The 12,202-nt window shown below is 42.4% G+C and overlaps 1 protein-coding gene across 1 annotated transcript in view; it reads right to left on the bottom strand.

Moving 5' to 3' along the window:
• Positions 1-2,554: 2,554 nt before the first annotated feature.
• The window catches only part of ARHGAP20 (Rho GTPase activating protein 20), a gene marked incomplete at its 5' end in the record, with an annotated part of 29,132 nt that continues 19,484 nt past the window's right edge, over positions 2,555-12,202 (bottom strand). The window contains 4 exons of the mRNA XM_005883171.2: positions 2,555-4,711; positions 5,720-5,834; positions 6,915-7,104; positions 9,293-9,402. Of these exons, the coding sequence (XP_005883233.2) occupies positions 2,835-4,711; positions 5,720-5,834; positions 6,915-7,104; positions 9,293-9,402 (2,292 nt within the window). The remainder of the gene's footprint in view (positions 4,712-5,719; positions 5,835-6,914; positions 7,105-9,292; positions 9,403-12,202) is intronic.

Genomic DNA, 12,202 nt, shown 5'->3' with positions numbered 1-12,202 from the left:
ACATATCCATTATCAGTGCCTTGAAAACCAAACAACTTTAAAAGTTAGCAGCAGCTTCTGCAAGTACAAAAATACACATTTATTACATAACAGGATAGTAAAATTTGTCAAGATATATTATACAAACTCAAAACATTTTAGATAAAGCATGAGTCTAATATATTATAGATTAACAGAGTATAATAAAATGACGTTCTTCAAATCTTACAATATAATACTTTACAGCCATATTAACAAACTATTTACATTAAGTCTTACAGGAGGATCTAAGGGAACAAAGAGTGGAAATAATCATTTAAGAACCTCAATATCTATTTCCTTCTATGCTTCAAATTGGGTGGGTGATTTTATATATCTAGAACTAATGTTCTGTTAAGTAGAGGAGAAGAAATGTCTTCCAGAAAGACACTCCAAGCTGGAAGAGCTTTATTCACATCTTGCAGTTCCGACAGTAGTTTTGCCCTAGGGGTAAGGGATATCCCTGTTGCCTTTATATATCGCAAAAAATGCATATGGACACTCAGAGGTCTAGCTATAGGACAAAGTGGAATCTACTTCACACCTGTGAGGGAGATGGCCAGTGTCATGACGAGTTCTTTGGACCCAGAGTTATAAAAGCTAATTATAATGCTAAGGGCAAACAGGGCCATGTACCCCAGAGGTAGGTAGCACCAACAGCTAATACTGAAAAGACTTGTTATATCTTACATTTTATTTTTATTTATTTTAGTGATTTTAGAGAGAGAGGGAGAGAGAGAGAGAGAGAGAGAGAGAGAGAGAGAGAGAGAGAAAGAGGGGGAGGGAGGGAGGGAGAGAGAGAGAAACATCAATAACATCGATTTGTTGTTCCACTTATTTATGCACTCATTGGTTAATTCTTGTATGTGCCCCAACTGGGGATTGAACCCACCACCTTGGCATATCAGAACGATGCTCTAACCAATGAAACTACCTGGCCAGAGCCACCAGAAAACATTTTTCCCCCTTTAACTGAAAAAATGCAACATTTAGGACAACAGGAAAAGAACACTTAACATAAACGTTTCCCAGTGGCTCAGAAATATAGTTCGGAATAAGCTAGTTTGTGGGAGAAAGGTCCATTTGATGGTGGACTAAAGAGACCCAGTGGGTTCTAAGCAGCTTCTTATAAGTACCAAGTTGAAATGAAGGACGATGCACATCCTTTCCTGACTCTATCCCTCCAGATCGGCTGGCAAGACCTAATAATCAATGGAGTTAATCCAGGAGATGTACCAGTGTCACTTTAAGGCAAGAGAGAGGTGTCCATGGATATAAACCAATGGGGTGGGGTATACACTATCTGTAAACCATGAGTCATTTGGGACAAAAGTATGTACAAACTCCTGGGGGTCGGGAAATCCAAAGCCAGTGATTGAGAAGGCCCGATAGCCACTTTGGTGGGTATTCTATTCTGCAACTCTTCATAAGCTGGCAAACTCAAAATTGCTCTCTCTATGGCCAAATGATAATCAGAAAAAGGATGACATATCAGCAATGTTTTCTGGCTAAGAGGCGGGGCTGCAGAAAACCATCTCCGCAGAGGAGCCCGGCTTTCATCCTGCTGGCACCAGCATTCGTGTAACAGAGAAAAGACTGTTTTGCAGTCCCCGCCCCCCCCCACCCCCCCTCAGGTAACGAGTGCTTTCAGGTCACCTTCTCACAGGAAAAGCTGTGTTTCTGGAGAACGCTCCCAGCACAAGTCCCTTTGTAAAGAACACTGAGATGAGCGACATTTCCGTCTTTCTCTGCCCAGCTGTTCACTGGAGCCTTTGCAAAGCGAAGCGGTGCTAATGGGACAATGACTCAAGCAACACAACCAACAAAAAAATGGCATCATGATAGTCATGGCTCTTGAGCCACTCTCCTTTTTCCCAGTCTAGCTGCATCATGGGCTATTTTCTGGAATGATCCTGCGAGGACATGTGACTCTAGAAGTCACAGAAATGGCCAGTGACTTGGATGAAGGGAAATGTCTCACATGATTTCCTTCGTTACTGGGAGTGCTTTTCTTGCCAATACTTTGATTAGTGGTATTTTTCTTGCTTATTTATTGAACACATTCCATGGAGTGTGGATTGTTTGTCTGTACCCTTCCCCACTCCCTACAGTCTCCATTCTTCACTGATACCATGGCCTTCTCAGGAGCCTAACCTGATATAATGCATGCTTCCTTTTTATGCTAAATAATAAGCCAGTCAGAGAAAGACAAGTACCACATGATTTCACTAACAAACAAAATAGAAACAGACGCATAGAGACTGACAGCTGTCAGAGGGTATGGGGGTTGGGGAGCTGGGTGAAAAAGGTGAAGGGATTAAGTACCCCCGACCCCCTAAAAAAAAACCCTCATAGACACAGACAACTGTATGGTGATTACCAGAGGGAAAGGGGGTGGGGAGTGATAGAAGAGGGTAAAGCGAGATAAACGATGATGGAAGGAGACTTGACTTTGGGTGGTGAACACACAATACAATATCCTGATGATGTATTATATAATTGTACACCTGAAACCTATATAATTTTATTAACCAATGTTACCTAATAAATTCAATAAAGTTAAAAAAAGTAAAGAAAAAAAAAGAAGACACTTTCTCTAACTCTCTGCTAGTATCTCTAAAATCATGACAGGCCCAGTCCCATGCTCCAAAGAATTATTGTAGTAAAACTTCTTGCCACATGGTCTTAGTAAAGAGAATTATTTTATTGTACTAAGTATTAGCAATAATTATCTTTATGCTACCTATTCCAGGTATTTTATACAAAGGGGTCATAATGATTATTGTCTTGATGTTATTAGGCCACTTTCTGTTCTTCTAGACATCAGGTTCTTCTTGTGGTAAAATGTCTTTGGTTGAATGTTTGTCCTCAACATCACACACTGCTGCAGGCCCTGAGTCTAGGCTGGACTCATCATCTATAACCAAAGAGCTGGGCGAGGACATTGCACACGGCGGGGTGCCAGGAGAGCACTGCCCGCTACTCTCTCCTTCCTCCTGTGACTTCAGACAAAGCTCCAATGTGCCTTCCACTAGGCTGGATGGAGAGCTACCGCGTGGCTCCGCGACGTGGCTGGGATCGGAGCTGTCCCGCTGGGCTGTCGGCGCAGCTGCAAGTCCTGCAGGTACCGTCGGGGGCATGTCTTTCTGTGTCCCTTGCTGTGGGTTGGCTTCTGGAGCCCCAGAAGCATGTGGAGGTGGCTCTGCGGGTCCTGGCAGAGAAGCTATTTTCTTTTCCTCTGCTCTGGCTGCCCTGGCCTTGTTTTTGAGGGACCAGTTTTTCAAACTGGCCATACCATTTCTTAACCATGTGCTGGGATGAAGGGTTACAGAATGCATCTGTGAATGTCGCTCTAAGGTGTCCTTTTTTGAATAAGCCAGGCGGCTGCTGGCCTGCTCAGAGGCGGGACCAGGCACTCCAGAAATGAGTCTGGAGCTGCTGGAGTCGGAAGGTTCTCCCTGCTGGCTTGGGGCCTGAAAAGTGCAATCTATTGGGGAGGACGTTTCGTTGGGTGTAAACACGGAATGTTCTGAAATCTGAGAGAAAGCACTATCTTGGGAGCTCACTGAGGAGCCAGATGGGGAGGTGTCTGGGGAGGACAAGCTAGAACAGCTCGTCCTGGGGCAGATGCTTAATTTTGAGGGTAAAAGCTTCTCGGTGTTCTGGTTGGTGGCACCGCTCTTGCCCACCTCGATCCCCATGACCAAGCTCTGGTTAATAAGCTTTTGCCCCTCCAATTGTAAAGACTTGTGCTGCTGGAGATACTCCTCCTCTCCAGACAAGGGGCGTACTTCATAGCTGGTTTTATTGTGTTTCCTTGAGAAAATCCCCCTGAGATAGCTCAGCTTGGAGTGCTGGTCGTCGATGCTGGTTTCTGAGCAGCGCCGGTGCCTCTTGGAACTCTTGGGGGCATCTGCTGCATGTGGTGGGGCGTGTCCAGGTGTGTCTGCATCCAAGGGCTGGCTCCTGGGACAATCATGTGAGGACATGTAATTGCAAGATGCCACAGAAATGGCCACTGGCTTTGAGGGTGGGGGGCGCTTCACGTGACTTCCTTCCATACCAAAGAAGCCCTTCTTCTTAGCATTTTTATTAGAGGCATTTTTCTTGATATCAGTGCCTGTGACTGGAGCCTGTTTAAAATACGCCTTACCCTCCTGCTGTGGGGGTTCGTTTTGCTTCAGATGGTCCTCACCTTTCTGTGAGAGAATTGCATCACAGCTGGACTTGCGTAGCTTTTTCTGGTAAAACTCCCGGAAAGAGGACAGCTTTGCATCTCGATAGTCGATGCTGGGCTCCGAGCAGCGCCGCTGTCGCCGCGGGCTTTTCGGAGCATCTGCTGCAGCCGCGGACAGATAGCTGGGTGTGGCTGCGCCGGACGGGGCCCCGCCATGGTCCTGCAGGGTGGCCTCTCCGTACAGTCCTGGGACAGTCACCGGCTTGGATTCGAGAGGCCCTTCCATTTGAATGTCTTCATGTTTAGGACGGTCTAAGTCAAAGTCGCTCAGGGTTAAAAGACCTTCCAGCTCGGGCTGGTCGGGGTCATAGTCACTGAGGGTGAGGACGGAGTCCATGCTTCTGCTCCCCTGGCCGAGGGTCGTCACCAGGTCACTGCACGGAGCGTCAGCGTCCTCATTCAGCTCGTTTTCCAAGCTGTCATAGGAGGAGTCGGTCATTTGTAAGCAAGAGATATCTGCGGGAAATCAAACCATGATAACCTTGTTAAATACTCCAAGCGCATGCTGCCTAAGAAGACAAAAACTGTGATGCTTAGTTTAATTCTCTTTTCATGTAGATTTTTCAAATTTCTATACTTAAGGAAAAATCCTTAATTTTTAATCACAATTAATTAATCACAATCTCTCAATTTGTCAGTGCAGAATACACAATAAAATTGTTTGGGTGTACTAGATTTATCTCAGTTCCTGAAGAAATGGGCTTTCCCTAAGTAAGATTTCCTCAAAGCAAAGAGACATGTCATAATACCAAGAAATGATACAAAAAAATAAAGGAATCAATGCCAAGTACACCTGGATTCCGAATAAGACTGCCTTCTAACGTGGCTTGCTGGTGAATACACGGAATTCACTCTCAGGGCAACCATTTACTAACCCTGTCAACTTCTCTTTGATAGAGTTCTTTAATATCCATTATTTATTTAATCTTTAAAACAACCATAAAAGTTAGGCATTATGGGTATCCATATTTTATAGATACAGAATCGATGTTCAGTGGCAGAGAATAATTGACCAAAGGTCATTGGTGGTACAGGACTTCACAGTCTGGATGCTGTTGCTTAGAAACGGTTTTAGAGTCACCAGCATCCCAAGTGTCCTAGGGATGCAGAGGAAGGGGAGAGAGAAAAAGCCCGGCTGCTTCTGCTGCCTCTGGGCCTTCTGCTCCAGGTTTAACTCTAGTCCTATGATGTGTATTAGCATTCCTTGTAAAGTTCTGTTTACAAAAAAGATAACACCATCAAGTGCTAACAGGTTCCTGAAGTTGGGGATCTTGTCTTATCCACGTGAACCCCTCCAGTGTTCACACCAGCAGGCCTTCTAAGGAAGGAGCCCGAGGCCCACTGACCCGGGCCAGTGGCTCCCTTCACCGGAGCTGCTGTGGGATCCAGGACAACCACTGTCCCACCACCTTCACAGACACGTGTCTGTTTCTCACAGGAAAACAATCCAATTAGTCACAATACCTGAGGTATTCTCTCTAATGTCACACCTCACTGACACCTCTCCAAAGAGGGAAGTGATTTCTTCTCCAAATATTCTACAGCAATTTTCAATCACAAATTGAATAAGCAGAGTAACCTGTACAAAAAGGGACAAAATTGAAGTGCCACTTTCCATACAGCATATCTATAAACCATACTTAATATATGAGTGCTGATTTCAACAAAAATGCAAAAGAATCCTGAGAAAAAAAAATTATGTCTGTTTTAAAAGTATACGAAGAGTTTCCCCTAGTAATTTAGGGATAGAAATACATTTTAATCAGTGGACTAAAGTTATTATTTGTGGCCTTGGCTTAATGCTAACATTTTCATCCCAATGGTTCTGTCTTTAAAATTAGGGTAGTTTTATATATTCTCCACAGTGTTTGGGGTGAAGAAATATACTTTGTTATTAAAGCCCGTAAAGCATCACTAGACAGACATATGAAGTGTATTTCCTATGTATGAGGCAGTTGTCATGGGTCTAGGAAGAGGGCGTCCTCTATGGGTTGACTGTGGAGGAGAGAGACAGCTGGAGAGAAAACTTGCATTTTGCCCCACTGGTCTCTCCCTAAGCACTTCCTTCTCACAGGCTCCCTAATGGAAGGCTCTTGCAGAAGAGGTGAGACTTCACCAGGGAGCTTTCTGCCTCCACTGAGCTGTACTGGAGTCTGGCTGTAGTTTCCCTGCCCCAATAGCTGAGCCAAGGAGCAAGCAGAATGGTGGGTGCGCCAGGCACCACAGGGGTGTGGTTTCAAGTAACCACTGTATGAGTGAGGTATTATCACCACCACCACTTTCCCGAGGAGAAACTGGATCAGTGTCACTAATTTTGCCCAGGAGTGTACTTCTGGCAAGTGTGGGGCTGAGACTTGAACCCTGGCTTGTCTAACTTCAAAGTTCTTGTTTGTTTTCTCAAATCAACTGCTTATCATTCTGTGGTTGAAGTCAGTCACAGTTTTTTGCCTCTTTCAAGGGAAAAGAGAACTAACCCAACTGCTAGCACTTTTCTGCTTCAGAAACCACTTTTCTATAGTCTACCAGGATAGGATGAAACAATTAATGAACTCAAATTTATGTTCTTTTAAGAAAATGTCTTTCAGAATTAATACCCTGAATTTTGGGTTCAAAATGGGGACTCAGTCTCCCAGGGCATAAAAATGAAAAACTTCATTACCTTTTTTGTAAATTCGCCTTCTAATTCTGGGCTGTAGGTAGTAGAAGACCAAAGAATGCTCGGAGCGATACACACCGCTAAATTAAATGCGTTCATCTGATTGGATGAGGCGTGTTGCTCAATGTTGTGTAGTACCCCAAAAAGGTACCTTAGAAGAACAATATTGGCTCTCGGAAGCTGGTCCAACAGCCTGAAGACAGAAAACAAATGTACTCTTTAAGCAAGAGATTTCATAAACTATTTGTATAAACAGGCAACCCTCGCTTTCCATGAATTCCTCACGCAAAGCAAAACAGTCCAGATGTGCAGGAGTTTCAGTTAACATGGTACTATGCAAAGTGAGCACTGCCTGTACAGGAGGAGAGAAAACAAGCCTGGGGATTTGGCTATTTGTTTTGTACACTGTCTTCACAACTCAATGAAAATGTAAGAGATTGCACAAAAATGGCTCCCCCAAAATGCTCCCAAAATATTTACCTGAAACTAATGTAATGTATTTTAGTTTAATCCTGTAACATTTCAGAATATTCTCCACCAAAACCCCACAAAATCTTTCTGATGAAACTCAACAACCATTAAACTTAAAGTGCTCCTTTGTTCCCAAGCGTATCTCTTGGTGGGAGCCCAGACTTGAGCTATTAAGGCTGCCTAGTGCATTCTGAGAGCTTGGGCTCTGCTCCACTAGCTTCCAAAGTCAATCTGTCCCGAGTCTCATCTCACTGGTATCACTTTCACATGTAAGTCAAGCTTATGATAGTCTATTTCCTACTATTCTCCTTTTGTAAATGATAAGAGGTTTTTAAATTATCATTCGCTGAAAATGATATTTACTACCATCCAGAAAACTTATATGTTGATATCACGGTTGTTGCTTTTTTAAAACAGAATCTGCAACCAAGAGGAGAAAATTAGTCTGATTCCTGTTGCAAAAACAACAGAGGCATTTCTTCAGTACAGTGAACTCACAACGAGTGTAGTTTATAGGGACAAATGACGAAAGATATTGAAACAGACCAAAAGGTTACTGAGTGTGCTCAGTGGAAAGCGAGACACTGTCTAGCACACTCCTTGGGTTACCTGGTTTTATGGGGGCCTTAAGCCTTTGAGTTAACCCTACAAACTCTAAGTTATTGATGACAGTTACTGGTGCACCTAAGACTTGCTCATAGAATTGAAAATTCTGTCTGGTCAAGAGACAAATGATTTATTTGTGCTCTCTCACTACCCCTCAATGACTCAGTAGAGGAAGCCAGTTTTGCATCTATTTATAAATTCTTTTCTGATTCAACTACATAAGTGGTGGTAGTTTGAAATCTCCTTTGAACTGGTTGCAATATCTTATCAGTTCTCTCATTAATTAAGAATTTAAATGAAATCTTTTACACGTGTTCATTTTATATTTGTATGAGAGTCATAGTGTTACCTTTTATTTTTTTTTAAGGAAATCATCCTTAACAGTAAGGTGTAAAGTTTTAGACAATGAGTCATAAGCACAGAATCTAATCTTCACTATCTCTGGATGGTTTCCACCAAACCAGAATGGAAGCAGAGAGTATTTTGTGACAAGGTTTCGCTTTCTGTCTCCAACAGTTGTACCATGTTTTTCTACAGACAAGGGATGTCTATCAATAGCAGAATGTAGATAATAACTTATACTTTAAAATTGTTCGAGAAAAAAAACTGTATTTTGCACTGAAGCATATGCAAAAAATGGTATTGGGATTTTTGGATTTTCAAAGAACTGGAAGTATTGCTTTTTTGATGGACACTTCTTTCTTGCTCCCTTATAATGCAGGAAATATGGAGGGGATGGGGGGGTGAGTTCTGCCAGCAGCTTCCTTTGCCTGAGTACAGACGATGCACTCCTTGTGATCAGACTGCATCTGTGCAACTCCCTTTTTCCTTGATGTTTTTCCAGAGCCACCTGCCTCTCTGCAGTGCTCCCACAATGCCCTCCTCCACGTATCTCTTTTATAGCGCAGACTATACTGAGTTGCAATTGTAATTCTGGCTTTACCTGTGAACTCTACCAGACTGTGAGTCCCTTGTGGGAGGAAATTTTCTCTGTGTGAATTCAGTTGGCGAATGAGATATATAAGGGGTTGTCTGGTTAAATATTTACCAAAATTAAGATCATAAATTGGGTTTATAGTAGGCTTTTGTCAACTCCTCTCAGATTTAGACATATAGAAGGTGTACAATGGTCAAGTGTGCCATGTTACTAAGATTAGGGAGAAAACAATCATAACAATGACAGTGGCTAGCATAAATCTGTTTTTAACTGGTCCCCATGGATAACATTACTTCACGAGATGAGCTTATAAAACATATGTTTTTTAAAAAGTATTTTTGAGATGTGACCAAATTAGAATAGTTACCTATGAATTGTATTTATTCTCTCTTCATCATTTCCTTGATCCATTACACAGACCCATTGATCATAGAGATCTGATGAGAAAACACTTCTGGGAATATGTCGTAGAAAATCCTGAGAGAGAGGGAAAAACAAATATTTTAAATCATTATTTCATGCTAAGCATGTACTGGAGCGATTATAAAACATTTTGTTGAGAAGAGTTAAGTCTTCCCTTCTTTGGAATACACAGTTCTTGGTGCCAACTCTCCACTAATGTGCACATGTAGAAATACATGCTTTGACTTTTTTTCTAGCAAGAACCAGAGGAGCAACCGGAGTCTGGATTGTAATGGGAAAGATACAGGACAACCTCTTTGGGCTGAAAGCGCCTGTTTGTTTACATTTTAGCAAACTAGTATGTGACAGGGCCTGGCAAGTCATCCTAAATCCCCCTTTCCCCTCTCAAATCACTGGTTCAAAGAAATGCACAAAGACATTTGTGAGGTTCCTAATGTAATCAGCATCCAATCATTCTATACATATTTACTCATATGTGCCAGGTACTAGGGACAGAGCAGTGAATAAAACAGAGTCCCTGCTATTTTCAAACGTTACATTCCAGCGGAATTGCTGAGCAATTCCCATCTAGAGATAGAGTATCTCCCTTCTTTTCCCCATGGAAGGACTCTCACTACTTGGGGAGAAACAGCATTCCAGGCAGTGGCTGGGCTCTGGGAGCCTGGGGAGGCACCCTGTGCCTGGTGTACACTGATTAACATGTGCCCAGCACATTCTCCTCTCTGGCCTTCCAGACTCTGTTCTGCTGAACCATTGGTGGGGCTGGTGTGGTGAGACCAGATCATAATGCATATACTTATGGCCAAGGATGTTTGTTGTTTGGCCTTTGTTTATAAAAAGCTTAAAAATAAACTAAATTTGGTTCTGGTCCTATGTTCATTTCTGTCTTAAGCCAACTCTCTCTGTTGCTTTTGGCACGGCATTCACAAAGCTAAGCTTGCAAAGTCTGATCTCTACCTCAGTAAACTTTAGGCAGAGAAAACTCAGTTTCCTGTCTAAGCACTGTACCCACGGTTGGCTATCATTCTGCAAGTTCATGGAAAGAGGTGAAAGATGCAATTGAGCAATTTAAATATTGCTGGAAAACCAAATTAGCAACTTTACAAAAGAAAACACAACTTGTTACTTACATGTCATGCTTATATTACTGATATGAAGGCTGTGACACCTCACTGTTATAGTTAGCTGATTACATGTGTCTCTCCCCAGGGCAGGGGCGGACCCTCACTCTCTACTCATACACTTCAATGCCAAGCACAGCCCCACACAGAGTGGTGGTTATTACTGAGCTGTTGCTATTTGCATACAGACAAATATTAGTGAGGGATAAGGGAAGGCCAACTAACTATAACTGAGATTCCCAGGTAATTTTAAAAACCTCTTTGTAGTCATGTCTCCTATCACAATACAATTTTTTTTTAAGAGTGGCGAATAAGCGGGAAGATGACTGATTCTTCCTATTCTATTATACTATGTTTCTCTGTTCTATTACATCTTCCAGTAGAAATGTACCTGGATACTTGTGACTCAGATGTGTCTTGACAAAAGTTACCTCTTTTTGGGTAAAGGTATTGAATTTTCATAATTTCAAGCTAATTTTAGTTGCTGCACCTACTTTAAAAGTCAGATTCAAAGAGGCAAAATCTGTTATTTCTAAGTGGGACATGACAATAGCACTCTTTTTAAATCTCAGTGGAACACATACTTATGATCTGTCTTGAAGAAAAACATCATTAAATCTTAAACCTACACTTGAAAGATAATAGGTCGTAACATCTCAATGAACTCTCCACAGCTGGAATAACAAGTTATGAAATACAACCGCCATCACAGCGGAGAAAGGTTATGAGAGCTGGTTCTGAATTACAATCACCGCCTCCCAGCACTCAGCTGAGTCTCCTGCCCTCCCCAACCGGAGCCCCGGTCACCAGCAGGACTACCAGGCTCATCGGAGATGAGATTCCTGCAGGGCTAAAAATGAGCTTTCCCTCAAAGGTCTGTTGGATCAAAGTTACAGCATCTCAAGCAATTTTCCTTCAATTATAGTTTGAAGAGTTGAGCTTATACTTAAACAAAACCAGCAGAAGTAAAACATTAAAGGAAACCTAAAGTAGCACTTCCAAATAGACTTAAAAACAAGGAACAAAACAAAGGCTCAAAAACTTTAACTTTTGGCAAAAAGTATGTCCTTTCCTGCAGCCACTTAGAAGAAATGAGAGTAAAAGGCAGTTACATGATTATAGAATGTCAACTACTTGTAACCTATTTAACCAGACTTTTTAATCATTTGGATTAATTTTGTCCTTTGCTTATTTTTGTACAAGTAATACTTCTCCAATCTGGAATGTAGTCGAACTCTTCTAGGACTCTACTTTTGTAATAGCCTCATTAATTTAGCACAAAATCTTAAGAAGTGTGTGCTGTGAAGAACAGCATGGTAGGGAAAATGTCCTAAAACAAAGGCTTTAGCTTCTTAAATTAAGAGATGGAGAAAGCCCAATTAGATGAGTAAAAAAGAAAAAGTAATTGTATGTGTATACTAGTATATATCTCCCTGACATATATCTGGCTGCACACACCATGCATATCTTTATTGTATTCCAGGGCTGAAGCGTACTCATAGTAATTGCACCCTTTGCAATACAGATTGGATGAGCCTGGCTCCAGCTCCTCAGTTCTTCTGAGTGTTCTTTACTGCACAGCCTGCAGCAGGGTTAAGAGCAGACATGGCCCATTTACCAAGAATTATCTGACGGTGCATTAAGTCACGAAGTAGGATTCTGTAAGCAGTGTCTCCGCCCCCCCCCCCCCCCCGCCCCCCCCCGGGGGGGGGGGGGGGGGGGGGGGGGTTTTT

The sequence above is a fragment of the Myotis brandtii genome, unplaced genomic scaffold, assembly GCF_000412655.1.
Source record: "Myotis brandtii unplaced genomic scaffold, ASM41265v1 scaffold775, whole genome shotgun sequence".
In the NCBI taxonomy this organism is placed as follows: Eukaryota; Metazoa; Chordata; class Mammalia; order Chiroptera; family Vespertilionidae; genus Myotis; species Myotis brandtii.
Note: the sequence above shows the minus strand (reverse complement) of the source record. Positions and strands in the feature narration are given on the sequence as shown.